General features: G+C 46.8%; 1 protein-coding gene across 5 annotated transcripts in view; it reads left to right on the forward strand.

Annotated features, from left to right (window-relative positions):
- Nucleotides 1-20,515: 20,515 nt before the first annotated feature.
- The window catches only part of LOC142579192 (gamma-aminobutyric acid receptor subunit beta-like), a 227,596-nt gene continuing 221,445 nt past the window's right edge, over nt 20,516-26,666 (forward strand). For all 5 annotated transcript variants that reach the window (XM_075689165.1, XM_075689167.1, XM_075689166.1 and 2 more), the window contains exon 1: nt 20,516-22,662. In XM_075689165.1, the coding sequence (XP_075545280.1) occupies nt 22,559-22,662 (104 nt within the window). In that variant the 5' untranslated portion in view covers nt 20,516-22,558. The remainder of the gene's footprint in view (nt 22,663-26,666) is intronic.

Below are 26,666 nucleotides of genomic sequence, written 5' to 3' on the forward strand. Positions count from 1 at the left end.
TCTACCGGGTCCCTTCGCTGATAACATGTTCTTTATCGGGATTGGCCGTCGATATTTCTGTAGACTTCTTTGTTTTTCATACAGACGGTTCGAGTGCGCGAATTGGTTCGTGCATATATGCAGGCGCGGTTTTCAACCACTGCTAAGAAATACTGGTAAAAAACAATGAATGGTCCACTTTATGCACCAAGCGCGTATCGTAGTCTGAACATAAATTGAGCACTGTGCTAACGCGTCCTGCCAAATCGACTACATATTCAGCACGGGAAAGTGACGTGTTCCCCACTCTTTCTGCCACGTCCACAGTAATATAAGCTGAATGCCGGAGGGATAGAGAAGGAGGCAGGAAATCACAGGCGAGCTTCTCAGCTGGAATGCTCCGTCTGGATGCTTCTTCCCTTCTGTCAACATTCTTTAGAGGAAGTTCATTTTTGCGCACGTACCGCTCATTCTCTGACTACAGGCAGCTTCACCACCAGAGCCTTAATCACCTCCATTTCCTGCAGACGGGAAATTACATTTCTTTTACCTATGAAACAAAGAAAACATGTGCATCTGTCGGATGCTGGCTTTACGCGAAAAAAGAAATGTATACGTAAAAAATTGAGTAAACTCATGATATGCCTAACTTCGGTCGTTAGCTTTTAAAGCGGCTATGCAGCGCCGTCGCGTATGAACTGTCAACACGTTCGCTGTTGGCTTGCAAAATCGCTAATCTTGCTTCTTTTCACAACGAGAGTACTGCTGTGGTATCGCGGAAATTCGAGGACAGCATGCCTGCAGCGCCTCTATCGTCTATTCGGGGAAACTGTGCGCTTCGTCTTATCGGAACGTTAGCACTATTAGGCGTTACAGCGGGAGCTACCGCTCGGAAGAGTTACTCAGATTACGACTTTCTTACATGTGCGAAGGTGCACAAGCTTGCTTGTGGAATTCTCCTTTGCGCGAAAGCTGTGCGAAAACTACTAAATTGAAGTTCTTGGATTTTACGCACCAGAACCGTGATCTGATTATGAGACTCTGAATTAATTTGGACCACCTGGCGTTCTCCTACGTGCCCCTATGCCTAAGTGCGCCAGCGTGTCCTCATTTCGCCTCCATTTTTTTTTATCACAATATATAGCGCGATCAGCATTGCGAGCCTAGCTTCTATTTTTCTTCTTTTTTTTCTTTTCACATAGCTTTTGCGTTTTGTCATTTCCTCGCACGTAGTCATGACCGCGACTTGTATTGCGGGCAAATGTCACTGGATGAGACCGATGATAAGAATTGCATGACATCGAAGGAAACGAATCATTACGAACTACATACCCCCTTATGGGGTCTCACTTGACGAAACTTTTCTAGTGTAGGAGGATTTTTGTCCTCTTACATCCTCATGTCTGCCAGTCAGCTATATAGTAGGTGCCAGAGCGATTACGAGACGATTGCAACGGCGATGGCGTAACAGAGACTGTACATACGCAAAGTAAATTTTGTGATTACGGGTTTGAATACATCAGCTTCTTAGGCTACGAAGATGCAGACCGGTATGGCAAGTCTACGATTTCTCCAGGCCGATAATGGCGGTGTCAACCCAGCCTGTTAAAGTTCTACGGTGATTCACTTTCAATCTGCTATATATATGCTATATTCACTTTCAATCTGCTATATATGCGTACGTCAACTAAGCATCTCCCCTCATTGATTCGTCTATGCTGTTCACTTTGTACAGTGTCTGCTTAAATATGACACAACTTTAAGCGTCGACTTCGTCAATAGCGCCGGCGGGTGATATACGTGACGGGAACGGCTAGGGCGGTGTCGACGAACTCGAGGGCACGCACTGCGCCATCATGATTACTCTGCCACGCTTTGTTTGTCTAGCGGTGCTTTCGCTCACGATGTTTTGCCTGCAACATAGCTCCTGCGTCGTGAGGGCTAATGTGTCGGGTGACTTCCACGCAAGTAACCTTTTGTCCGCCAGTTTGCTGTGTAACCGTCCAGGCTCGTGTTTGGTTTGGAGTCCGCCTCCTCTAACGAAGGGATGCCTGTGTTAGAGACCCTCAAGCCTCCCCATCTAACCAATCCTTCCATATACGACTAAATTGTGAAAGGCAACAAATGGTGCGTGCTTTGAGTAGGGATTGAAGAGCCGCCGTCTTCACCTTACCGCAAAGTAATTAGAAAACAATAAAAATACGCATTAAGTTACACATGCTTGACGCTGATGAACTGCTTCCAGCAGCGCTCGTCTAAGTTAGGAACGGAGCTCGTAATTTCTTTCCATAATATCTTGTGAATCTGCTTCGTGTGTAATAAATGAGCCAACTAGGATAAATTGACATATTGAAGACACTGTGACGCGTCGCAGGAGCCGGTAGAACCTTTCTGTAATGATTAAGGCACGTCGGACTGCTTTCGTGCAGTCAAGTTAGTTGAAAAGCTAATTTTAGATTATTATTAGTAGCTTTCAGCGAATAAATGAGTTGTAAAAAGGAACAAGAGACTATGGGCGTGTTATAGAGTCAAGTGGCGGCTTTACCCGGCGCTGACAAGCTGCATGAGTCTTCTCGCCCTTGCACGACACATGTTTATTTATTTATTTATTTATTTGCACATAATGCAGTCTATACAGACCAAGCAGGTGAGTGCGTCGGGAAGGCGCAAAACTCTGCGAGAAATCAAGTAAATTAGAATATTATATATATATATATATATATAAATATATATATATATATATATATATATATATATTGCGACTTTTGTACTTGCGCCGGGATGCACGAACTTGCTTGCGTAATTCTTCTCCTTTGCGCGAAAGCAGTGCTAAAACTACTAATGTTCTTTGATTTTACCAGAACCGTGATCTGATCATGATATATATATATATATATATATATATAAGTGTGTGTGTGTGTGTGTGTGTGTGTGTGTGTGTGTGTGTGTGTGTGTGTTCTTCATTGCCTTCATAGTAATGGTCGAAGTTCTGTGAACGTGCTCGGAGTCACTATGATGCCGTATATGACCTAGGCGTATTGCAGATATTTGGTGAGTGGCTTTACTGAAAACTTATTGACGGGCGCATTCATGTCTGAACGTACCGGATACCAGTAGAACAGCCCGAAAGGGTGTCCCTAGACGATAATTGTCGACTATCCAGTTTCCGCAGCCATTTCAGGGAACTCAACAGCTGTCTGGCAGTGAATACAGGAATGATTAAACTATCCATTCTGCTTCAATAACGCAGTTTATCAAACCACCTGTCACCTCAGCTTTACCACTCCTTGAGTCCTAACGAGTAGTGACTTTCATGCTACGGGAGTCACTGACTACAAATTCAGAGCTTTTCTACTCTACCAACATATATACTCCCTCCATTCGTATATCCAGTACAATAATTTTATGCCCCCGTTCATCTCATAGCAAGCCCGAAACGTCATGGTTTCATTTCTTACATATTGCCTTAATTTGTGCCTACATGTGTACATACTGCACGACGCAAAATAATACATATCGCGCAGGGCAATACATCTACACAATGTAATATTCGATAAAATTCTACTTTCGACAAGAGTACTGCACTTTTCTCAACTTAGGCTTCAGGAAATGTTAACATTTTGGCTAGAAACAGACAGCTGGGAACAGAAATGAATCAAACACTCCTAGAGGGCCTGTCAAAGTGACATTTAATACTGTGGATGAAACAATTCTTAGAGCCAATATAGGAGCACTTCTTTGCGCTGATACGGGGTGACAAGCTTGTTTGGTAGCCATGGATGGTTCTTATTGTGTTGCGTGGACCAAAGTTAGAAGAGCCAATAATGGCGACATTCACTTCACATCCTGTTTATCACACGTTCAATGTTAATTCATTCATTCATTCATTCATTATGTACAACAGATTTTACAAAATACAAAAGCATTACTGGAGCTATAGCCATTGGCTAGTCCCGGGTCCAGAGTCAACTTAGGGTGTAAAACGAAGCGCGCACGAGCAAACAAAAACAGTAGACATAATACATAATAGTAATAATAACATTCATAACTCAGACACGAAGGTAAATATAAACTCAATGTTCTTTTATCTTTCACGCACGCGAGCAAACAAAACAGACATAATACATAACAATGAAATTGACATGCACAACTTGAGCAATTGACATACACAACTTAGGCAGGAATGTAAATATAAAGAAGTGTACTTGTATCGACATTATTTTTCAAAAAAGTATTTTCTCACAGCAGACCTAAAGTTACGGGCTTCTTTTTTGTGCATTGGCAGTGAATTCCAAATAAGTGCGCCATTAAATTCTATGAGCCTTTTCCCGTACAGATTATGACATGGAGGCAGATTAAAACACTGGTTAGTTGCAGCTCTTGTATTTCGTAACGGGATCTTAAACAAAGTAATTGCAAGTGGATTATTCGTTTCGATAATACTATGAATGACCTCAACGATTTTCAATTCATACAATGGATGCACTGGCAACACATGCAATGAGCTATACAAGTACATACTGGATTGTGTAAATCTAGAAGAAGTGATAATTCTTAGTGCGCGTTTTTTTAGACGGAATGCAGGACAAAGGTAAGTTATAGATGTGTTTCCCCATGAATCAATACTATAAGATATGTGACTCTGAATGAAGGAAAAGTACAGAATGCGTAGGACAGGATATTCGAAACGTTCACGAGCCTTAAGAGGAATATAACATCCATAAGCAAGCTTGGAACAAAGGTGTTTATTGTGAGTTTTCCAGTGCATGTCTGAATCAAAGAAAATACCTAAATATTTGTTGGAGACAACTTGTTGTAGTTTTGTGCCTCGTAATGATATTTCCAGTATTTCAGTGCTGAGTTTTTTTCTTCCTGGAATGAAAAACTGTATACTTAGTCTTACTAAGGTTAATGGTCAGTTAATTGGACGTGAACCACTTAAAAACATCATCTAACTCTGAATTTATTTTATCCTGTATATCAAGCAGACTGTCTCCAGTAAATAGAAGAGCGGTGTCGTCAGCATACATCAAAGCCTACGAATGCCTAAGCGTTGCACGGAAATCATTTACGTACAGTGAGAAAAGCATGGACCCAAGAACGGAAACCTGTGGCACACCAGCTAGTACGGTTTGTGAAGTAGACGTATAATTTTTATGTATTACTTGCTGCTTGCGGTTACTGAGGTAGCTTCGAAGCAAGTTCAGGACTTTGCCCCTAAATCCTTGATTGTTAATCTTGTTCAGTAACATCTGATGGTCAAGAATGTTGAAAATGACTGAAACAAACAGACAAAATCTTTCGTTGACTTTAACAGACCCCTGCCTTAAGGTTAAGTGACGATTGAGGCTTGCTGCGGGTGTTGCGCTTTGGGGTGAATAGTGTGTGCGGATTGCGTGCTCTACCACACAAATGATAAATTTACTACCTCTGACATAAAGAAAGAGCGAATAGCGATGCCCGTACTTGTTCACCCTAACCTGCAACTCATTTCAGGGAAAGGGGACAGGGGAATAGAATGGAGTATGGTGATGGGGGCAAGAACAGTGATGCCGTAATATTGGGCATCAACGCAGCCTTACTGTGAAAATTGAGTTCACCGATATGTTGTGCAGAAAAAGGAAATAGAGAAAAGGAAAGGCTGGGCGGTTAACCAAGTTGCACCTGGTTTACTACACTACACTGGGGGAGGGCGAAGAGGGATAAACGAAGAAGGAAAAGGAAAGGCGTAAGAAGTTATCCGCGCGCACACGCAACTGTGTTCCCCGTGCAATTGAAGGCACTCGATAGTATCACCCAATGGTCATTAAAAAGCGCAGCAGTGCGCTGGTGGCTTTCAGTGCGTATCACGGTAGAGCCCAGGGTGCCAATATATTAAAGCGAAGTTTTCTTTGCGAGCCCACCCGGACTTTCCTGACCGTAGATGCGGGATGTTGCTGGGTGCTTCTGCTGCTGTGTTGCAGAATAGCTCATACTTAATGAAAAAAAAAATTATGCGGATCCCACGTACTGTGGAAATCGATGTAAGCGAATCTTTATGAGCCGTTTGCGTTGATTTACAATACTCGGCGGTGATGTTTGCCGTAAATGTTTACGTTCATCAGCGTTTAGGGCAATACTAGAGCGGTGAGTTGATGTTAAACGGTACTTTCGTGCACCTCTTGTGTTTGTGTACGTAATGCACAGAACATACAGCGAGACGTGTTTGCTTGAGGCGTTGTTGTGGGCCACTGTTCATAGCATGCGAGAAGGTTAGCAGTGTCATTGCCTCACACGGTGCATCAAATCGAGACAGAAGCGCTAAACATTATTTTACATAATGGGGCTTTACGTGCCAAACCCACGATCTGATCATGAGGCACCGCGCATGGGAGGGACTCCGTTTAAATTTTGGTCACCTTGGATTCTTTGACGTGGCTCTAAATCTCAGTAAGCGATCGCTTTTCGTTTCGCCCCCGTCGAAATGCGGCTGCCTCTGTCAGGATCAAATTTGCTGCCTCTAGCAACGCCATAGCCACAAAGAACTGTTGCTTTGGTGGCCGGCCGCTTGCGTAATGCCGCCTAGACGCAGCGGTGCTTTAATGAGGCTTTGTGTCTGCACGCCCTGCGTCAATTGTCCGCCTGACAAATTTGCACGGAGTTTATTTTTCAGAAGCAGCAGATACGAGCCGTACCGTACCCTGAACTTAAATTTTGTCGAGTTTGTCCGTGACTGCTGTCGTGCCAAGTAGTAGTGATTTCTTGCCTTCTTACGTTGCCTTTTCCTCCTCCCGCCCTCCCCCCCCCTCCCCTATGTATGCGAGCTGTGAGCGAAGAGTGGCAAGGCTGCCGGTTTCGTATCTGCGTTGGTTCTACCCAGTATCTACCTCATCTCCTTGCCTCCTCTCTACATTCTATCTCCACCCTGGACTGTTGAACGTTAGTACAGAGGTAAGCGCTGTAGTTTCTGCAAAGCTTTGGCGGGCGGTTACGGATAATTACAGCAGTCGAGAGGCCATTGTGTCGGCGTCCAGGGAGCTCCAGTGGGCGCTGTGGCGGCGCGATGGAAAGGTCCAAACAAGTTTCTCACTTCGCCTTTCCTCTCTGCCGCGCCCGTGCTATGCATATGCATTGCCTGAATCACCTCCCAAGACGCAACGTGCAACACAACAACAGCAGCACCAGCGGCAGCGGTGGCAGCAACAGCGGCGGTGGCGGCGGACAAGTCGAAGGAATTGGCAAAGAAAGCTTGGCTTTAAAACAAAAAAAAATTAATTACGTGCCTGATGGCAGGAACGAACCTCTGTCTTTAAGCACACCTGCCCGACGCTCTTTAACTATTGAGCCACAATCGAATGTGCCATTCATGCCAACGCCAACAAACTTTTTGAGACGATCGCCGCGTGAGTCACATTGCGTAGCATGAGTATTCTGTACATAGTTCACGAGAGCACATGCACGCGGGCCAGTTTCCTTTACTCCCAAGAAGGAGGAGGAATAAACTTTTATTTTTAAACAGTATCCCGGGGTAAACCACGGTTCTACTCTCGGTGGGAGGTCTCCTCCTTCCAGGAACCCTCTGGCCTTCGCTGCCTCCTTGGCCCTGGCGACGAGGCGTCGTTGTTGTTCCAGGTCCTCGGAGACGAGCTTTACTCCCAAGATGCAAGATTTAAATGAGCAGACCTATAGCATTTGAGCGACCGCTTCACGAACGCTTAAATTCACAGATTCCAAGATGTGCATTGGGTCTGCGAGGTATTTTTTTCTTCCGCGAACACACAGTCGCCCGGTCAGCTTAAAGTGGCGCAAAAAGTCTTTTCTTTTTTCATCATGAAAGGAAGGGTTGTAGATAAGGATGTGGACCACGTGGGCACTATATATGACCTCGTTTGAATTCCGAAAGCTGCACGAGGCACTTGTGATCATGCCCCTGCGATAGCGGTTGGCGTTTGTAAATAACTACGCCCAGCCACTAGGAAGACATTGTGTAGAAATGGTAGCATGGCTGTCCTGAATACATCGTTCTACTGACTGACGTAGAGTTCGATGTGAGCATGCACGAAGTTCTTCTACATCATGGGAAGGCTTTTTTTTCCAGACCGACTGCTGCTTGCGTCAAGGCACCGTGAACACAACAAATGATGCGTCATCCGGTTGATCTAGTCGGTCTATTTTATATTCTTTCTTTCCACCCAACAGATTTTGTCTAGCCTTGCAACAGAGGAATACCGCGCACGCATGCGAATTCTGCGCATCCTGCAGACGTTCCTTGGAAATCGTGTTTCGTTTGCATCCGTGGAATTTAACTAAAACTAAATAAACATGCAATCAACAAAGGCAGACCACTAAAAAATTTCGGCAGAACCCATCTACGATGACTGTTTATTTTATGCGAGGCCTCCCCGTTCTCACGGAGCGCCCTCTTTATTCAACTTCCGTCAATGCCACTTCAGCGCAGCAGGATGGTGTGCCCGTTTGGTTTCGTAGTTTTTGCAGCCAAACATATTGCCCCCGTCTCTGAAGACCTTCTAACCATCCATGCGTCAGCCGCGCAGGCGAGTCGATATGGTGACGACATGACGGCAGCGATCTTTTCCGCCCTTCTCATTTGCTGGCGTGATGGGGAGAATAGACACTAGCTTACTATGCTATAGACCAGGATTCCATCCTTCGTAGGGCCTAGGTTTCTTAAACTCTTTTTACGCGGTCACCGTATCGAGGCTAGATGGAGAGACTAAAGTGGGGTAGGGTAGCCAAATGAATTCTCTCTCATCTAAACGTAACGGCAGTTCTTGAACAGTCAAAAAGCCAAAGCAATTTGGGTGCATAGCGTCCAGCCCTATGTATTGGACTTAGGCATGCATTTCATAGCGCGCGCTGTCAAAGATGCCAGGGCGTCTTGCTGCCTGTATTTATCCATAGAGTTTTCTACAAAAATTACTAGAGGGAACTCTGGCGCTGCAGTCGTTGTCCTACCATGGGAATGATGGGAAGTACATGGATTTGTCTGATCTTCGTGCTTGTGGATTCAGGCGTTCTTGTGGCTTTGTATATTACGCTATACGGCACTGCTCGCGCGTTCGTCGTCGTCTTCTTCCATAGCTGGCTCCAATGCCGCTCATCGTGACAGCCATGGTGACAGCATAGGGTGCCTCGATGCCAGTGCTGCTTTTCTGGGTTGGGACAGCCTTTGAACCGCCCGGCGCCGACACTCTGGCTTTTCCGCACCATGTTGGTTCTTTCACGCCGGCTGTTGAGCTGAACGGACGCGCGCTTCATTTGCTTTCTTTATAGCGTTGTGGTGCGAGAGCTCGCGTTTTGTGTAGTCCCTTGTGATGTTCGTGCTTGTTAAAGAAACATGACGGGCTGTTGTGTCCCTCTGTGCACTGGATCGAGCGCAAAAGGGCAGCGGCTATAGTGTTTCCCCCGTGACGTTGAACGAAGGAAGAAATGGGCAGCGCAAGTAAAACGTGACAATTGGGCACCGACGGACACGACGAAGATATGCGAGGTAAGGATCATGATTTTTTTAAGAATAATGTCCTTTTGTAATCCTTTTCATTTTCACGGAGAAGCTGCATGTATACGTTGGCGTGCCTTTTGTAGTGACTATCTGCAGTACGTTGTGATCGCCGTGCTTGACTTGTTGCAACGGCGTAAGTTTTTTCTAGACGTGTGTGAATTGACTTCTTTTTTTTTTTTTTTGTAGCTAGAAGCTGCGGGGCACTCGTAAACTAGTTTCCTTTTTGAGTTCGGGTAATGATCTTTTCTCTGTAGGCATGAGGGATTTGTTTGTTCGTCGACTCGGTTGTTTGCGAAGAAAGTGCCTTACGCTTTCGTTTGCCGGCTCGTCTTTCAATAACATACTGCTCCTCGTAACATAACATGACAGCTGCATTTTGAGCAGGATTTATTTGAATTAAATCGTCAGGAAGGATGAGACGGGTGCTCAAGTGGAATGTGTTGCCTGCTTTGTTCGTCTACAGGCGTACGTACACGTGTATACGATGTCTATATATATATATATATATATATATATATATATATATATATATATATATATATATATATATATATATATATATATATATATATATATATATATATATATATATATATATAGTGGTATTCCGCAAAGGCTTGTAAAGGGTGACGTCATGTGATGTGTACTTTACTTGTTTGTCAACCAGTTCTTCAATAGAGTACATGGTTTTTGCGCGAATTTATCGCTTTTATTTTCCGCAGACTACACTCGCTTAAGCTTCGCTCATGGAATATGCATATGTTGCGTGCATTGCTTACTATAGGCGCCGTGCACGCCGACGGACGCGCCAGTGGTGGCGGCCTTGCGCAGAACACGCGGGAGAGGAGCCTGGCGCGCGCCGTAGTTTGTTGTGTTGTGGATCGTGCTTCTCTGTCTTATTCAAGTTTTCAGAGCAAGATAGGCAACACCATTCGCACGTGTGAGGCGTCCAAAGCTTCAGGGCATGTCGAAAAAGAATTGTTGCAGGGTGGGGGGCTCAAATACCGGTGAAAACGTGCCGGCGATACGGTTCTAATCATTCCCGGCACAGCCTCATCAGCGGGAGCAACGGTAGCAAAAATGGATCGTCGCTTCGAAGGGAAATTTCTTGTTCTCATCCTTTCCTTTGTCTCGTCGGTGTTTTTTTTTTCCACTCGATCATAGGTAGACGCGTGAGCAACGAAGTTCGTCTGCAGTGCAGCATGAGGTCTAAAGGCATTTCGCTAAATTTCGGAATGCTGTTTGCCGCTAATATTGTTTGCCGCTTCTTTACCGCGTTGCGCTAGCTAGGCAGCACGACTGCACGAGCGCATTGCGTTGTATGTTAAAGCTACTGAAGTTTGCAAGAAGTGAAATTGTTGGTTTCATGTGGCGCGGCAAATCCTCGCACCAGCTGTCGCGCACTTCATGTTTTTACATCTATTTTATGCGTGGCTTCGCCTATGTTTAACTGTTGCTAGTTGCTGCATGCATAACTCTTGTCGATTCTTTTGAGCTGGGAAGTTTTCACGCTGCCTTGTTTGTAAAGGGTATAAATCACGCTGTGTCTTATCGGAATGATACCAAGGAAGTGCTTCTTTAACAGGTTTATTCTTTTCGCCCGAGGGCATCTTATATATTGTTTGCGTTTTTGGAAATGTGTTCAGAAAATAGGTAGTTCAGGGCGAGAATTGCTAATAGCTGCTGCATATGGTATTTTTGTTCCAGCCCCAAACGGGACTGGAACAAGTTCGCGTCCCGTTTGGGCAGGCATCACACCTGGATGCTGCCTGAGCAAACTTAACACGCCGAGTGATTTGTTTGTTTCACAACGTAGTCCCTTCTTGCATGTGAGTTTTGTACTCAACTGAATTCTTTCTTATTCTTACGCTGCAGACGAGTAAACGAGGCCTTGCCGCCAGCGCTCATCTACTTTGACTGGCGCTGCTCTGCTTTTAAATATATCATGTGGCACCTGTCTCTAGTAATATAAAAAAGTACTGAAAAGTTAGTCAGTCTTTAGCTTTGTACGTTTCCAAGCAGCTCTCTTGGGGAATTTAAAATTGCACAAACTGTAGTTCGTCGGCGTATGCAGCAGAATTGCATCGGTGGTACAGCACTAACACGCGCTTTTATTAACCCGTGTGTTTGGTGACTTCGTTGGCTAGTGTACGCGTTTCCATCAATAAACTGGCAATTACTCTTCTTGAGGCGACTTCGACTGCAGTTATTCGGCGATGCCACATGTATTCATCGGCAGAAAAATCACAACGGTATATGCAGAGATTCCACCGTGTGGATTTGTTTAATATGAGTTTGCACTAACGACGGGTGCCTATTATTCAGGTACAGAAGCAGCATTGGGGCAAGGGTAGAATAAAAAAAAAACATCGAGAGATCGCATCACTCAACAAAATTTATCGGCTAGTCAACATGAGCTCCACGTCATGTAAATGAAGTTCGTGGCGTTTGTCTGCGGGACACACCTTGCACGTATGTGTACCATGTTGTCCCAAACATCGGTAACATCGTGTTCATACCCGCTCGTACAGAGGTCAGCATCTTCCCTACAGCTGTCACCACAGAAGAAGCAGCCTGGCACCCGAACAAAGGAGAAATCGCAGCCGTGAACTTCAGCCATCCTAGCTGCAAAGGGTTGTCGTCTGCTACTGCTCCCGCGTGTACTGTTGGAAGCGTCCGCTAGGTGGCTTTCAGTGGCGCCTCTATAGGCGGTGCACGAGGCGTATAAAGACTTTTCACGAAACTTACAGATAGGTTTGCGCAACGGAACCGTATATTTCCTTACTCTATTTCATTAACTAAATCTTGAATCTTTAGGTCAAAAGTACCGCAAAATATTGTCTGCAAGGGTTCTTGTTCTTCTTTAGAGCCTCATGGCATGCGCTTACTACATTATCATTGCCAGTTCCTCAGCAAGTTTTGTGGGTCGCTTCTGCTTTGATGGTGTATTCATTGTTGTTTTTATGTATTGATTCTGCTAGTTGGTTAGCGGACTTTTTTTCTCAAAGGTGCTGCCCTCCCTCTTTTCACCATATATTCGTGTATTAGATTCTGAGGCTGCACAAGATTCTAAGCTTAAGTTAGGTTGTTTATAGATGTACATGATAAGACATAGATGCTGATAGGTATATTATTTGTTGTCAGCCTTCTTGGGAGCAAACGTTTTCCAGGCAAAGTGAAATGCACTGCAAGTTATTGCGTGCTCCAAGCTATGAAACTTCAAGTATACAGGATACGTACTTGTGCACGAAAATGCTTCTTCGTAGTGTGCTAATTCATGAGCCTGGTCAAGCTTTTACTACATAGCAGTATGAAAGGTACTTGGTGTGTACGTTGTAAAAATAACATGCTCTTTGTGGGCGGGAAAATACTTGGGGACATCACCATTTGTATACCTAATATTTACATTTCAAGGGAGTTTCCTTCTCGCCCTAATTATTTGGTCGAATTATTATAATCATTACTAATTTTAATTTTTGCAGCTCGACCCAGCCATAGAAAGCCTCCATGTCAGCGAACATTGCCCACGACCCTTGTCATCGATGCTTCTCAGAGTCACGCTGCTGCAGAAGGGGATTGTGACAGTACTGACTCTGATATTACCGAGCAGAACAAGAGTGTGTAAGGCAATCACTGATATCTTTTCTTTGCAACCAAGTGAGCCGATCAAGAAGTTGTAGGACCTGCAAAAGAAGAATACTGCACTCTACGTGCAGCTGTTGCAGCTGTTATGTTGCAAGAAGAAACTCAAGAAACAAGCAAGACCTTCCAAGTCTGCCTTACTAAACGGAGCAGAAATGGACGCGTGTGGAGTTCCGAGGCTGTCAAAAAGGCTCTACAGCTCAAGTATGCCTGCGGCTCGACAGGCTATGATGTTTTGTTAGAGCAGGGCAATCTTTTGCCTTCTAGAAGAACACTTTGTAGGCGGCTTCAACATCTGTCATTTCAGCCGGGAATCCTTAAAGCGATATTTAACATGATGGAAACAAAGGTTGCGGCAATGACAGACATTGAAAATGACTGTGTTTTGTTTGTGGATAAAATGGAAATCAGAAGGGGACTAGAACTTGACCGTGGCAGTGATGCATTCCTTTGAACAATGACGCTTCCAGAGCGTGACCAACCTGCTAACCATGCACTTGTCATTATGGTTAGCGGAATGAACACTCGATGGAAGCAGCTGGTTGTGTACCATTTCACCGGGGCACACGTTTCTGGAGACACACTGAAAGAGTTCGTGTTCCACTTGATACGTCTCTGCACACAGATATCGCTGCGTGTGTTGTGTATAACTTATTATATGGGTTGTCAAGCCATGCCATGTGGCGGGCTTTAACTTTCTGCAGCTCACGACACTCAGTGACTGTATGCAGTGTATCACATTTATGTGATGAACAAAAAGAACATCACTTCATGCCGGACCCTGCGCATGTTCTGAAAAACCAAGAAGGCACCTTGTACATTAGGATGCTATGTGCCTTAGTGATGACATTGTATCCAAATTTGAATTACTAAATGCTGCGGTTTCAATACAGCATTTCGAACGTGTAATTGAGCTCCAGCGAAATTCCCAGCTACAGGTGGCCTCAAACCTCACTGATATTCAACTATCAAATGGCCACTTCACGAAAATGAAAGTTGGTATCGCCGTGCAGTTTTCCGGAGAAGTACCATCATCCATTCGGTTTTTGACAGAAAAAAAGAGCTTCCTCCTGAAGCAGAAACAACAGTGTGGTTCTTCGAGCTAATTTTCCAATGGTACACGCTCATGACAGCGCACCATCCTGTAGTTGCTTTGAGCCATCTCGATAAAGCAAAATACAAGCAAGCTGTTTAACCTCTGAATCTTGCTTCCGATGTGATCAGGGGTATCAATATTGGCGCCAAGGGTGTATCGAAGCCATGCCAGACCGGTGTCTTGGATGTCGACGGATGTGGTAATGAAACTACATAGAGTTTTGATGGACGAGTGTGGGTACACATTTGTGCTCGCTAGAACGCTCGCTCAAGACTGCCTAGAAAACTTGTTTTCAGTAGTACGAATGGTGAATCCCGTACCGAGTGCTTACAATCTGAAAATGCACAAAGAATAGTATCGATGAGCCAATTCCTCAAGGTACCGAAGACATCTGGATATGCGATCGATAACAGTACTTGCCTGGTCGATTTTTTCTCAGCAGAAACTAAACAAGTGCAAAGCATCACTCAGTCGGAAGACAGAGATTAGAGAAGCGACTTCATTCTCGACTCAGAGGAAGTTTCTCCCCTTGGGCAAGATGTGCTTACCCACTTGGCAGGCTTTTTGTTAAAGCCGATTATCCGCACTGTGGAACACTTCTCTCAGTGTATGTGCATGCTAGTGGCTGACGACCTGGCACAGCAACACCACCTTACTCGACTAAATATTTATGTCCAAGGCGGAAAAAAAAATAGTTTATGCAAGCAGACTAATTCTGGACTTTGTTTTTAAATGTGAGAATGCTTTCAAGTCTTTTGCTGAAGATCAAGATCTGAGCCGCCTGAGAACACCACTGAAAGACTCAAGGAAATTATTGGAAAGAGTGTAACCTTGCCAGAAAACTCATGTTGTCAGCACAAAGATGTGATTGGAAAACTTCTTGAGTGATTTGTGTCCACACGTCTCCGTATTTATCTGCGTTGGCTTGACACTCCCGAAAAGCTGGCTGAGTGTTATGCTAGAAAGACTGTAGGAAGTACGAGCCTGCAGTAGGGCGACTACACTTTAACCAGATAACCTCGCTAAGAGCTTATACAATGAACTAATTAGTGCTTACTTTTGTAAATAAATTGTGTTTGATTGTTCAAAGCTGTTCTCGGTGCATTTTTCTTCGATAAGCAGCTCGACTGCTCCAGGCCTACTCAGGCGACGTCTCCTAATTTGTTGCCTAGTTTCATAATTATGACTGGAAAAGGATAAGAAACGCGACTACCACTAACAGAGCCTCAAACTTAAAATTTCATCCAGGTGTACAATTCCATTAATATTTGTGGGATGTTTACGAGTGAAATCAGTAAATAAAAACTGGTAACCTCGCAAATAAATCGTGCCACCTTCAGGTTGCGACACGTGCCAAAAGTGTCGAATACCCGTCGTGGTTACTTAGTGGCTATGGTGTTGGACTGCTGAGCACGAGGTCGCGGGATCGAATCCCGGCCACGGCGGCCGCATTTCGATGGGGGCTAAATGCGAAAACACCCGTGCGCTTAGATTTAGGTGTACGTTAAAGAACCCCAGGTGGTCTAAATTTCCGGAGTCCTCCACTACAGCGTGCCTCATAATCAGAAAGTGGTTTTGGCACGTAAAACCCCATAATTTAATTTTTTTGAAAAGTGTCGAATAACCTTTTTTTAAACGAGTCATTTATGCAAGCAAACTGCTTATCAGATGGTAAAGCAGAAAATCTGCATTTCAATCACGGCGGTATCGCCCTTAGCACGTCCGTGCCCCTTTCTTACTGTCCAATGGTTTATCTGCGCCCGTCACACGCCCAGAGCTTCCGTATTAGAAGGAACCAAAATGGCGCCGAAAAGCGTGGGTGTTCCCACGCTGAAAGCGGCGTGCTGCATCGAGGCACCCTATGACAGCATTCCCATACTGCCCCTCCCGCTCGTGCAAGGAGTATGTATGAGGTGTTGGCTCGTGCCACAGCTCACGCGTTCGTCGTCGTCTTCTTCGACAGCTGGCTCCGATGCCGCTCAACCATGCCGGCGTTCCCATACAGCCCCTGCCTCTGCGAAGGCGCGGATTGCACTGACCCACTGCCAGTCGGTGCGGTGATTTCGGTCTCAAGTTCTCTGCCTCAATATCTCGCGAAATGAAAACACATATCGAACTGCGCTCAAAGTTTGCATTAGGGAGTATCGTATTCGTCGGACTTTTTTTTTTCCTCGTCCGAAACGATTTAGATCCATCCAAAAACACAAGCGAACAGAAAGCTATAGTGCCACCCTGCTTCGTGATATTTTCTTCTTTCCTCTCAGACGCCCATTTCGTTCCCAAGCTTCAAGCGGGGCTTTCGCCGTATCACAGCGCACTGCCCCGCCCCCCCCCCCCCCCCCGACTACACACACAAACAAATACAAGCCGATCCAGCAAGCTTTGTTCCGCAGTTGAACGGCGCTCTTCCAACAAGCGCGTTGCCGACGCCACTGCATCAGACAGACAAAAAAAGAAAATATCGCGCTAAGAGCTGCTCTCCTTTTGAAAGCCGCAGCAGAGAGGGCGCTGTTCATTTGCTCATTAGCTTTGTTCGCGGCGCGTTAAAAATGTTCCCGCCTTCGACCGACCTCAGCTTGCCATCTTCCAGGCCCTGAAGGGTGCGAGTGGAGCGCGTGCCAAGCTTCAGTCGCCGGAGCTCATTAAAACCGAAGTCGTCTTCCCGCCTGCCGCGTCTGAGCGCCGCTCCCGCCGCTCCGTGCAGGTCGCTAGCTCTACTGTAGACGCATTCTATTAACGTCTAAAAGGTATTTGGCGAAAATTAAAATAGAGAAAGAGAAAAAGAGAAATGATAGAAGCTTGAAGACACACTCGGCACGTTCCCCTTTCGGTACACTTTGCATTGACAAAGCATAACAATGGCACTTGTCCGACGCAAAGTCTGGCACTGTTCGCTGAGGTTCCAGACCAAACCTCGATAGCGAGCAGTGAAAAAAGAATGAAAGTCCCGCGAATGCGCTTAGAAAACAATCTGCTGGTAGTTATTTCGTTGGTGTTGTAGTTGTTCGGTACATTGAAGTCCTGGAACTCAAGAAGAAAGGTATTCTGGATGGTTTGCATACCAGGGTGAACAGCGCAGACAACATGACAGAAAAGGAAGACCCGGAAACCGCGAACAAGCCCAATTTCGCAGTCTTGTGCCGTTCATATGGTACAATCATCCCTGAATATCGCATCGAAATTGGAACACATTTTCTCATTTCTACAGCTGCTTTTATCGAGTTAAAAGAAAAAGAAGCCACGGTCTATATAAAGTGTAAATGGATTCCTTGGGGCACAAATGATTCAGGTTGATAGCCGTTTAAGTAGATTGTGGACGGTTGGTTAGACACCATCAGAATTCAAAGTGTTGACCTGAGGCGTCATGAGGAAGTTTACGAGCGCTACGCCACATGGAGGAGCATGTTGTTGTGGTGTACCGCAATGTTGCCTGATTTCATAGTGCCATAATTCGGTGGTGTCCGCGGGCAACGAATTTGGAGATCCGCACTAATGCATTTGGCACCAGTGGGAGGACGACATATAACGTTTTTTACAAGTGAGTATATCGGATAGATATTTACGTGGTACTCGTGTTCTTTTGTGACTGCTTACTCAGTGATGGAATATGAGAGCCACGCTTGGGCTATGATGGCCGCTCTAATTGGGAACTGGGTATTATAGTGAGTTTCCAGAGGTTTATTACCCTTTAGGTAAATCTAAGGGCGCAAGCAAATTTCTTGCATTTCTAATAGATGAGGAGGGGGAGGGGAGGGCAGTGAAGTTCGCATTTTGATAGTGTAACTGACTTGCCGCCTGTTAAGAAGCAGAGAAAATTGAAACATGTTGGTAAATTTGCAGATACGCAGCTAGCATCTTGGAACTTATGTGAAGTGAAGCTTTTGTCAAGCAGTTAATCGATTGCTACAATTTTGTCCTTTTCGTTCGTTCCTGCATCTTTGGCGTAAAGAAAGCTGGCGCACGCGCGTGCGCTCTCACGCACACCTGCTACGCAATGGCACACGAGTGCCGACCATGTCCAATAGCTAGTTGACATAGGACCCGGTATTATAGGTGCCTAATGGTTAGAGCATCGGGCTGTATGCTGGGCTGATATATGGAAGTTCCAACCCACTGTCGCGCACGTAATTCATTAACTTTTTCTTTAAGTGTGAGCCAATTGGCGAGACATCCGTAGCACCCAGCATCCATGGTCAGGAGAATGCGGTAGGGGCCCGCGAGGAAAGCTTCGCTTTAACAGCGTTTAATGTTGCGCGTCTCCTCTAGCCATCACAGCATGCTTACGTTGCATTCCGATATGCCAAACTGCTATTCGAAGCTACCTTTTTCTTGGCTTTCAAGACTTCCCTCATCAAATTTTTTTTTCTTTTTTTTTTCTTTTTGCTGAAGGGCCAGACTGGAAGGACCGTCATGACACATGCGACATCCGCGATGCCCGGATGCTCGTAGGTAAGTGCATTAAGGCGCTAATAGCTCCTTATTTACTGGCCTCATTTAAAGGCCGGGTGTTTGCATCTTTTTCAACCCGCCGTGGTTGCTTAGTGGCTAGGGTGTCGGGCTGCTAGAACGAGCTCGCGGTATCAAATCCCGGCCACGGCAGCCGCATTTCCGTGGGGGTGAAATGCGAAAACACCTGTGTACTTAATAGCTCCATGTAGTTCAAATTTCTGAAGCCCTCCACTACAGCGCGCCTCATGATCAGAAAGTGGTTTTGGCACATAAAACCGCATAATGTTTTCCGCCTCTTTCACTCGCAGGCTAGGCGAGCTTGCTAAAGAACAGGCGCCTAGTTGTGTCGACTACAATAACACGAGAGTTGCTGCGCTGCCTGTTAACGGTGACGCATCGCATTAAGGTTATGCGCCACAGCACAGCGTGGCTACAGTCGCGTTTATGTAAAACTGGTCGTTGAGTCACTCTGATATTTCAGTGATGAACCGAGAAGCAGGATTAACGAATTGTCGAAGTGACGAAGATGACCAAAGATGACCTAAAGATGACGGTGATTAACGAAGATGACCTGCCGCTCCTGCAGTTATCACGGCCTAATATAGAATCGCTGGTTTGATACACCGCAGCAGAGATGTTTGGCAAAACGTCAATACTTTTACTCGTTAATAATTGGGCATGTTGCACGTGCAGTTAAACTGACGATCTTTGTGCAACGTTCAGTAGTGCACGTTATGCGCGACAACTATCTTCCAAAATTTATTCCGACGTCCTCCACTACGACATCTATAAAATCTGTGGTAGACCTCTAGGACCTCCAAGCCATCTATTGATCCCTAACATAGTTGAAGAAAACCGCCTTTTGTATACAGTAGGAGTGATCGTTAAATAGAAACGACAGCGTGCACAAGGTCCCCTCTCCCCCCTCACCCCCCGCCACCATGTCTCTACCAGAGGGAAGAGGAGAAAAGAATTCTTACTTGATGAGCGAACCGCTATGAGGAGAAACTTAGTTGTACAACTTTCTTTCCACGCCACCGCAGAATGGCCCGAAGGCCCAGCTGAAGAAAGAAAAGATGAGGTCCAGTATGATGAAAGTAGTTGAACTGTGAAAATGAACGCCGTTTCCTTTCCTTGCTCCTTCTTTCTCGTGCTGTTTCTTTTTTCTTTTTGTTCTGACTAAGGAGCCTGTCTCTTCTTTTAATCTTCGGAGCTCACGAGAGGAACCAGCGCTGCCACAGTCCCGGGGCGGGCCGAGGGCGGCGCACAATTTAAGATGAGTGGGATCCCGGCGAGAGTCGATTGAGCCGGAAGCGTGGGGAAGAGGGCAGAAAGGCGCTAGTGCAGAATTAAGAAGTCAACTGGAACACTGCGAGCGGAAAGAAAGCTGCGAGGCGAGAGTGTAAACAAGTGCAAGAATCGATGACCGGCAGACGACGACGACGACGACGACTCTAGAAGCGGGCAGCGAGCAGAAGAGGAGCTCGGCATCCCAGAGCAGGAGGCCACGAGGAGCGCGACGAGAGAAAGGGTTCAGTCTTCCTCCCTTTTTCGCTCGTGGCTGAAGCGAGAGCTAGAGAGGTCCGAGCAATGGCGGCGGGGGTCTGCCACGCGCGGGTGGCTCGTGGACACGGGGGGTCTGGAGGAGGGGGGAAGCAAGGGGGTCCACTTCCGCCGGACGGGGTTGCGTCTGCGCAGCAGCGGGCGGCGCCAGCGTTGCTCCTTGGGATCGATCGGCGAGTGCCTCCGAGAGGTCTGGCGCATGCGCCCCGTGAGGGAGAGGGTGCACCGAAAGCGAGGGCGAGGGGCGTCGCGCCAGCGATGCTTCAGAAATCCTGCAGTGCCGGTATGCGACGGTCCAAGACCACCCGTCTGCGGGTGCTGCGGCCAGGGCCCTGCCAGAGACGAGCCGCAGGACTCTGAAGGGGAGTAGTAGCCCGCCCCAGCGAGAGAGCCCCCCGCAGGACTTGGCGCCTTAGGTTCCCCCCCTTCCTTCTTTGTGTTTAGGGTTCCCCCGTCCCCCGATTCTTTCCCCTGTTCGTTCGCTGGTTCGGCCGGGTGCTCCCGTTCGCCGCGGAAACTTGCTTGCCTCCCTTGATCCCTCCGCCGCCAGCACTCGGGCTCCATCTTCAGGCCATCCTCCGGGGCCCCGCTTCCCGCCGCCGCTCCTGCTGCTGCTGCTTCTGCTGCTTGCATCGGCTACTGGTACTCAGTGCGCGTGAGCGTGCGTGGCCCGCTCTTTCCTCTCCCCCCTAAGTTGCCTTCTGTTTGCGTTGTGCGTCCGTCAATCTCGGTCGTTGGTTCCGTTGCCCCGGTCCCGTAGGCTCGTCACCCGAGCAGCGGCCTGTCCCATCGTCCGGCGGGCACACGCATCGACCCCGTCTCTCGCCTGCGCCTCGCTTGGAAGCCCGAGAGCAGCTCACTCCCCGCTTTCGCCGCACCGCCTTTCGCCTGGGTTCGTATGCTGTTCGGTTCCTTGCGTTTTAAGACTTGGTTTATGCAACACACGGTGTCATCTCTTGAGTTCTTCTAGTCTTGCCTGTTGCACAATTGCTTCTCCTTACCCGCAACCCCACCGTATAGTCCCCGCACTGCGTGACAATCGCCCCCGCCAGAGTTTCAACCGGTCGCTTCTCTCCCCGCGTCTCTGTCGAGGCCCGCAGCGGTCGACCAAAAGCCGGCGCGCCACGGGGCTCTCTTGCACACGAATCGGCCGCGTCAGTGAGCGCTAGGGACACTGGTTCGCACCGGGACTCGATCACCTCAAGAGCGTGCTCGGGTGTGCAGCCGAAGCCGGGACTCGCCAGCGTCGTCGACCGTGCGCCGCCGTGTCATGTGATCCTGCCCCTCTCCTGCAGTCGTCAGCAGCACCAGGCGTGACACCGCCGCTCGCTCGACGAAAGCAGCAGCAGCGTGACCACGACGCAGGAGGACGCGCAGGAAGACGGCGGCGAGGACGACGGAGGCGGCCTGACCGACGACCAGCGAACAACTCGCGAGAGCGCCATGCCGCAGACCGGGGTCGCCTGAGGGTCCTTCCCGCAGGGCCCACGCCACGGACTAGGTGCGCACAGCGCCTCCCTCGAGCAAGCCGAACGTTCCGACCCGCGCAGCCGACGGAATTCGAAAACCGGTCCACGAAGCAAAACGCCGCGTCTATCCTCTTTCTGAGCAGCGCGACGCGCATCCAAGAGGAAGAGGAACAAGTCTCGCAAGGCCTCGAGTCCCATCCTTAGTTCCCTTGGTGCGAAGAAGAACCGTGAAGCCGAGCAGGGCTCCCTCCGGAGTCGAGCCGCACACAAGCGCACCCGCCTGGTCGGAGCCACTCGGAAGGGAAAAAAAGCTACGCACGGCAAACACACACACGCACACCCCCCTTCGTCTTTCGAAAACCCTCCCCTTCTCGACTCTTTATCGCTTTGTTTCGGGGGCACGCGCTGCGAGCCCCCATCGCCGTTCTTGAAAAAAAAGTGCACCTTCTCGCTGTCCCCCTACAGGAAGTGATCGGCGAGGGCCTAGTCATCGCCGACCGCTTTCTCTTCTGAATCCCCGTCTTTTTCACACCTCACCGTTTTCTCGAAGAATCCGAGTTCTCACTGGCTTTCGTGCTTGCGACAGAGCAGAGTCATCCCCCTCGCACTCGCAAGAAGAGAGAAGCCCAAGCTGAGCCGCAGATGTTTACGTCCAGCCCGGTCGCTGAAGGTGTCTTGACCGCCAAATCCTGCAAACCGCACGCTGAGCGCATTCTCTATCTGAGCAGCCAGTGACGCGCTCCCTAGGAAAAAAAAAGCGCAGCCGCACGCGAGGGACCTTTCAACTTGAGCACGCGTCTCCGGAAGATTTTTCTTGCACAGCGAAAGTTTCACACGCAGGCTGACGGTATTTTTGAGATGAGACAAGCGATGGCGTTCAGTTGCTGGTCCTTCGTTCTCTTCGTGGCCGTCGCTGTCACCAGTGCCGGTCGGGATAATGGTCCAGCCCCCCTGCAGCCGGGGTGAGTCCTTCACCATCCTCTGATTGCGGGCGTGCCTTGCGGCGACGATTAAAGGGCACGGGCAGTCCTGGACAAATTAGAGCTTAAAGGCAAATATTTCGACTCTAAACGTCTCGACACCACAAGCTTTGGTGGTGCTTATAACTGAGAAGTGGTTCAACTGACACGTCAGTGTAGTGCATTCAAAGTTTGGCGTGCAGTAAGAAATATCCCCATTAGGAAGGTGTGGACTGTACAATTTCTTAAAATCTATCAATGAAAGCCTTTCACTTCTGCTCTCTTTGTACTTAAATGTCCCGTTGCCTTTGTTTTTGTCCATGGCCGCACGTGACAGGTGAATGCTTAGAGAAAAGTACACAGTCTTTAGTTTAAATGTGTTAAAAGAGGACCGAAATACCTGCTCAGGTACGAAGAAAATAAATGACATTGTATTCAAATTCAATGAGCTCTCCATATAAACAACCTTAGAGGCAACTTTACGCAATATCATTGTTAAGTGCTTCAACAATGATGCAACATTGTTAAGTGCTTCAGTTGTTCATTGAAGTTGGTGTATGTATGTGTCATTTGAAGAGATCAATAGCTATGTTATTCTTTTGCAGCAGCAATTACGAAGGGTTTCTAATACCTGCTTAGAGTAGAGTGGACATCTCGAGGAAGTAGTTCCTCATTACTATTCTTACCTTTACGAAGTCCCTACGAGTTTCTATTGAGCATGCAGAGCATGGAAGAAAAACGATTACCAGTTGTCCGTTGCTTGAACGTTGACGCTCTCTCATCATCGTTTCTTTCTTTGCAATCTTCGACCCTGTGGATGTGGCAACTTTGCTACATTAAACACCACAGCACGTCTAACAAGAAAAAAACAGCTTTCAGTCAAACTGCTTTTCTTTTTTAGCAACAACTAGACCAGGGACATAATCTATGCATTTGTGAGAGAGCCACAATTATCACCACCGCAAGACAAAGGGTTGCTAATAAAAAATTCATGGTGTAGTGCAATCATGAAACATAGGCCAAGAATTATTTTGATTGCGTATTTCTTAAAGCAAAGCTATGAACACCTATAAATGTTGTTCCCCGTTCGCTCGTCTTCATTCTCTTGAAACTGTCTAAAATGTTTTACGTTTCCTATATAAATGGTTGCAACGATGCAGAAAGTTTCGGGGACAGCCCTGAGCATAATTGTTGCTCACCAGTCATCATTCGCAGTAATTGTAGTAAACGCAGAAGTAATCACTTTTGTTATCAGGGAAGTCGGGAAGAATTAATCTTGTCGACTGCTTCTGTCAACTCATCGATGATTTAACCAATAACAGCAACGGTGCTGGAGCTACACGTTTCCCACACACTGTGGGTTGCTTTGTTGAAGTACACGCAGTTTTCAGTAGAAATTCGTAGAATATATAGTTGCATTATGAATGATCTTACTTACGGGACTTGTCTGGCGTCCTGGACAACCAATCTGCGCCGATTTCACTTTCGATGTCTCCACAGAAATGAAATGCGCGATTGCGCTGCCATACGGCATCATTACGACTCTATTACTGACCATTTCAAGCCTGATCAGTGAAATTGAATTGAAATTGATTTTACTCATTATAGATTACAGGTGATAAAAAAATAATACACAGAAGTAGGTCAAGGAGGTATACAGAAAGAAAGCTGAAAGTTGAAAAAAATTATTGTTAATTGGGTTCATTTATATTGTGCTACCAATTCAATAGCTGCTTACCTATCATTAGTACACTTGAGTTTTCATAACAATATTGCCAGACTGATGCAACGCTGATCATGTTTTAAGAAGCATAACGTTTATAAGACGGCGTAAATAGCGTTATTCGCAGGCTTATAGAGCTGTGTGTAACAGGAAAACTGCACCCACGTGACACTTGCGGCGCTCCAAGTCTCCTTGAAGTTCCACTTCAAGCAGCGTGAGTGCGCTAGGAGCCATATATTAGGGGCGACACCATCTACGCTCACGGCGACTGTTACTAAGTGTGAGCCAAAACGTTACTTGCTGAATATTGCCAAGTGTCTATCTTGTTGAAAGAATTTAACTCAAACGTATTTCTAGCTTCTTAGCTTAAGCACAATAAACGATATGAAAGACCTGCAAGTGCGATCCAAGATGGCAGACATTAGGCTAAAATCGTAAATAAGGAATCAGCACAGAGGCTTGCGACGCTACTCCTGCCACCCTCCGTTCTCTGCAGAATCCAAGCTTTCAGAACACGAATCTTAGCTTTAACGATACTACTAGCATGAGCTGGGCCGTAATGGTTAGCGCAAGGTAAATGGGGGGGGAGGGGGTAAGACAGCTTATGTAATTTTGCAAATCGTCTCGCAGTGTTGAGCGCGAGTCAAATGTCTCCTTTTTGAGCCGGAACATTTCTGTACAAAGTCAGCGTACCTCACGAATTTTCGACCAATGGCTCGCGTCTCTCCATATCTACAAGGCTGTTGGGGTAAAACACGTTAACTTATGCAGGTCAGCGTCGATGCTCTAGCATATTACGTCAAACGCTGCGATATGTGCAAGTGTTCAGAGAGAGAAATACAGGAACTTAATCTGTAAGTTACATCCGGTCACTTCCGGACCGTATCTGTTTCTCACAGCTGTGTGCATGTTTCACCTGCTTCCATAGGCTGGACCTGTCGTTTGGCTATACACGATATAAACTTAAGTATTGTGTTGCATTTCTAGAACTTGAAGCTGAGAGCACATAAAATATGTCCTTAACATCATTAGGGTGGCACAAGGATCAAACGTGTGCGCAGGCTCTTTGCCTTGAACCTAGGGGCACAAACTCACGCAGCTATTCACAGCCCTCATCCGACACAACAAATCTTAGTCGCACGATATTTATCATACTAGATCTTTGCACTAAACTGGTCTCTCGCGAACATCAAAAACCAATTCCTTGATAGGATTACCTGTCTACATGCACACAGCAGCACCTCCGGTATGTCGATAAAGAGTCCAGCTTTAAATTTCTTGAGGTAAAAAGGGCTTTTGTCTCCCTAAGGCATGGACACACGTTTAACAAACGTTTAACACGTTTAACCTGGTGGTTCGTCAGCTGCACTTGTCGCCCCCTAGAGTGTCGCGTGATATCTTGGTATTCGAAATGATTTACACATTTATTTCTCGCTGTCGCTGACGATTCACTGTTACATCTCACAGAGAGTATGCGTTTCCTCGAAATACTGTGAGAACGAAATTATAAAAGCTTGATATATGCTACAGTCGACACTTCGTGATGCTCCAAAATTTTTTTAGCGAGAGTAATAACAGGGACAATTTAGGAGAATTTCCTTCATCACCGTCATATTCCGTATAAAGTCAAAGTGCAACAAGATCCTAACGCGCGTCGTATGCTGTCGGTGTGAAGGTGAGTCGAGAAGGACGGTGGCTTGATGTGCACCGTTTTCTCGCGTGGCCAATGCTGGTAATTATGAAATCACACATAAGCAAGGCGGGGCGTTTATTGAGCGCGCAGTACCGTGATAAAGTGCGCACAAAAGCGGGTGAGCACGCGTCTCATCCTCTAACCCGGCCGTGGCTGCGTATGGTTGTCAGCGCGGTTGCGCGCATTTGTGGCCATTTTGAAATCAATCTCCGGTTGGGTACGAATGCTGGGCGAAGCGAGATGGCTTGTTGCTTCCTGTGTGCCTAGCACTAGAAGTTACGTAATGTCAAGATTCGCAAATGCGCTGAAATGAGACGCAGCACGAAGCGTTCGTTCCCCACGCCTGTGCACTTTAAGAAATGTAGCATGAAACGAATTGTTTTTGCGCCATCGACGGATGTGGCCACAGTGGAAGAACACTCGTTTCCAATAATATCCTAAAGCCCAGTCAGCTTAAGGTAGTGGGAATAAAAGGTTCTGTGTGTCGTGGAGGTGACAGGCGAACAACAGGTGCTCCAGTGGTTCTTGACATCTCTAAGAGTCACTCGTTGGTTGATGCGTCATTGCAATGTGGAAAGAATACATGTTCAT

This window comes from Dermacentor variabilis, chromosome 4, assembly GCF_050947875.1.
Source record: "Dermacentor variabilis isolate Ectoservices chromosome 4, ASM5094787v1, whole genome shotgun sequence".
Taxonomy (NCBI): Eukaryota; Metazoa; Arthropoda; class Arachnida; order Ixodida; family Ixodidae; genus Dermacentor; species Dermacentor variabilis.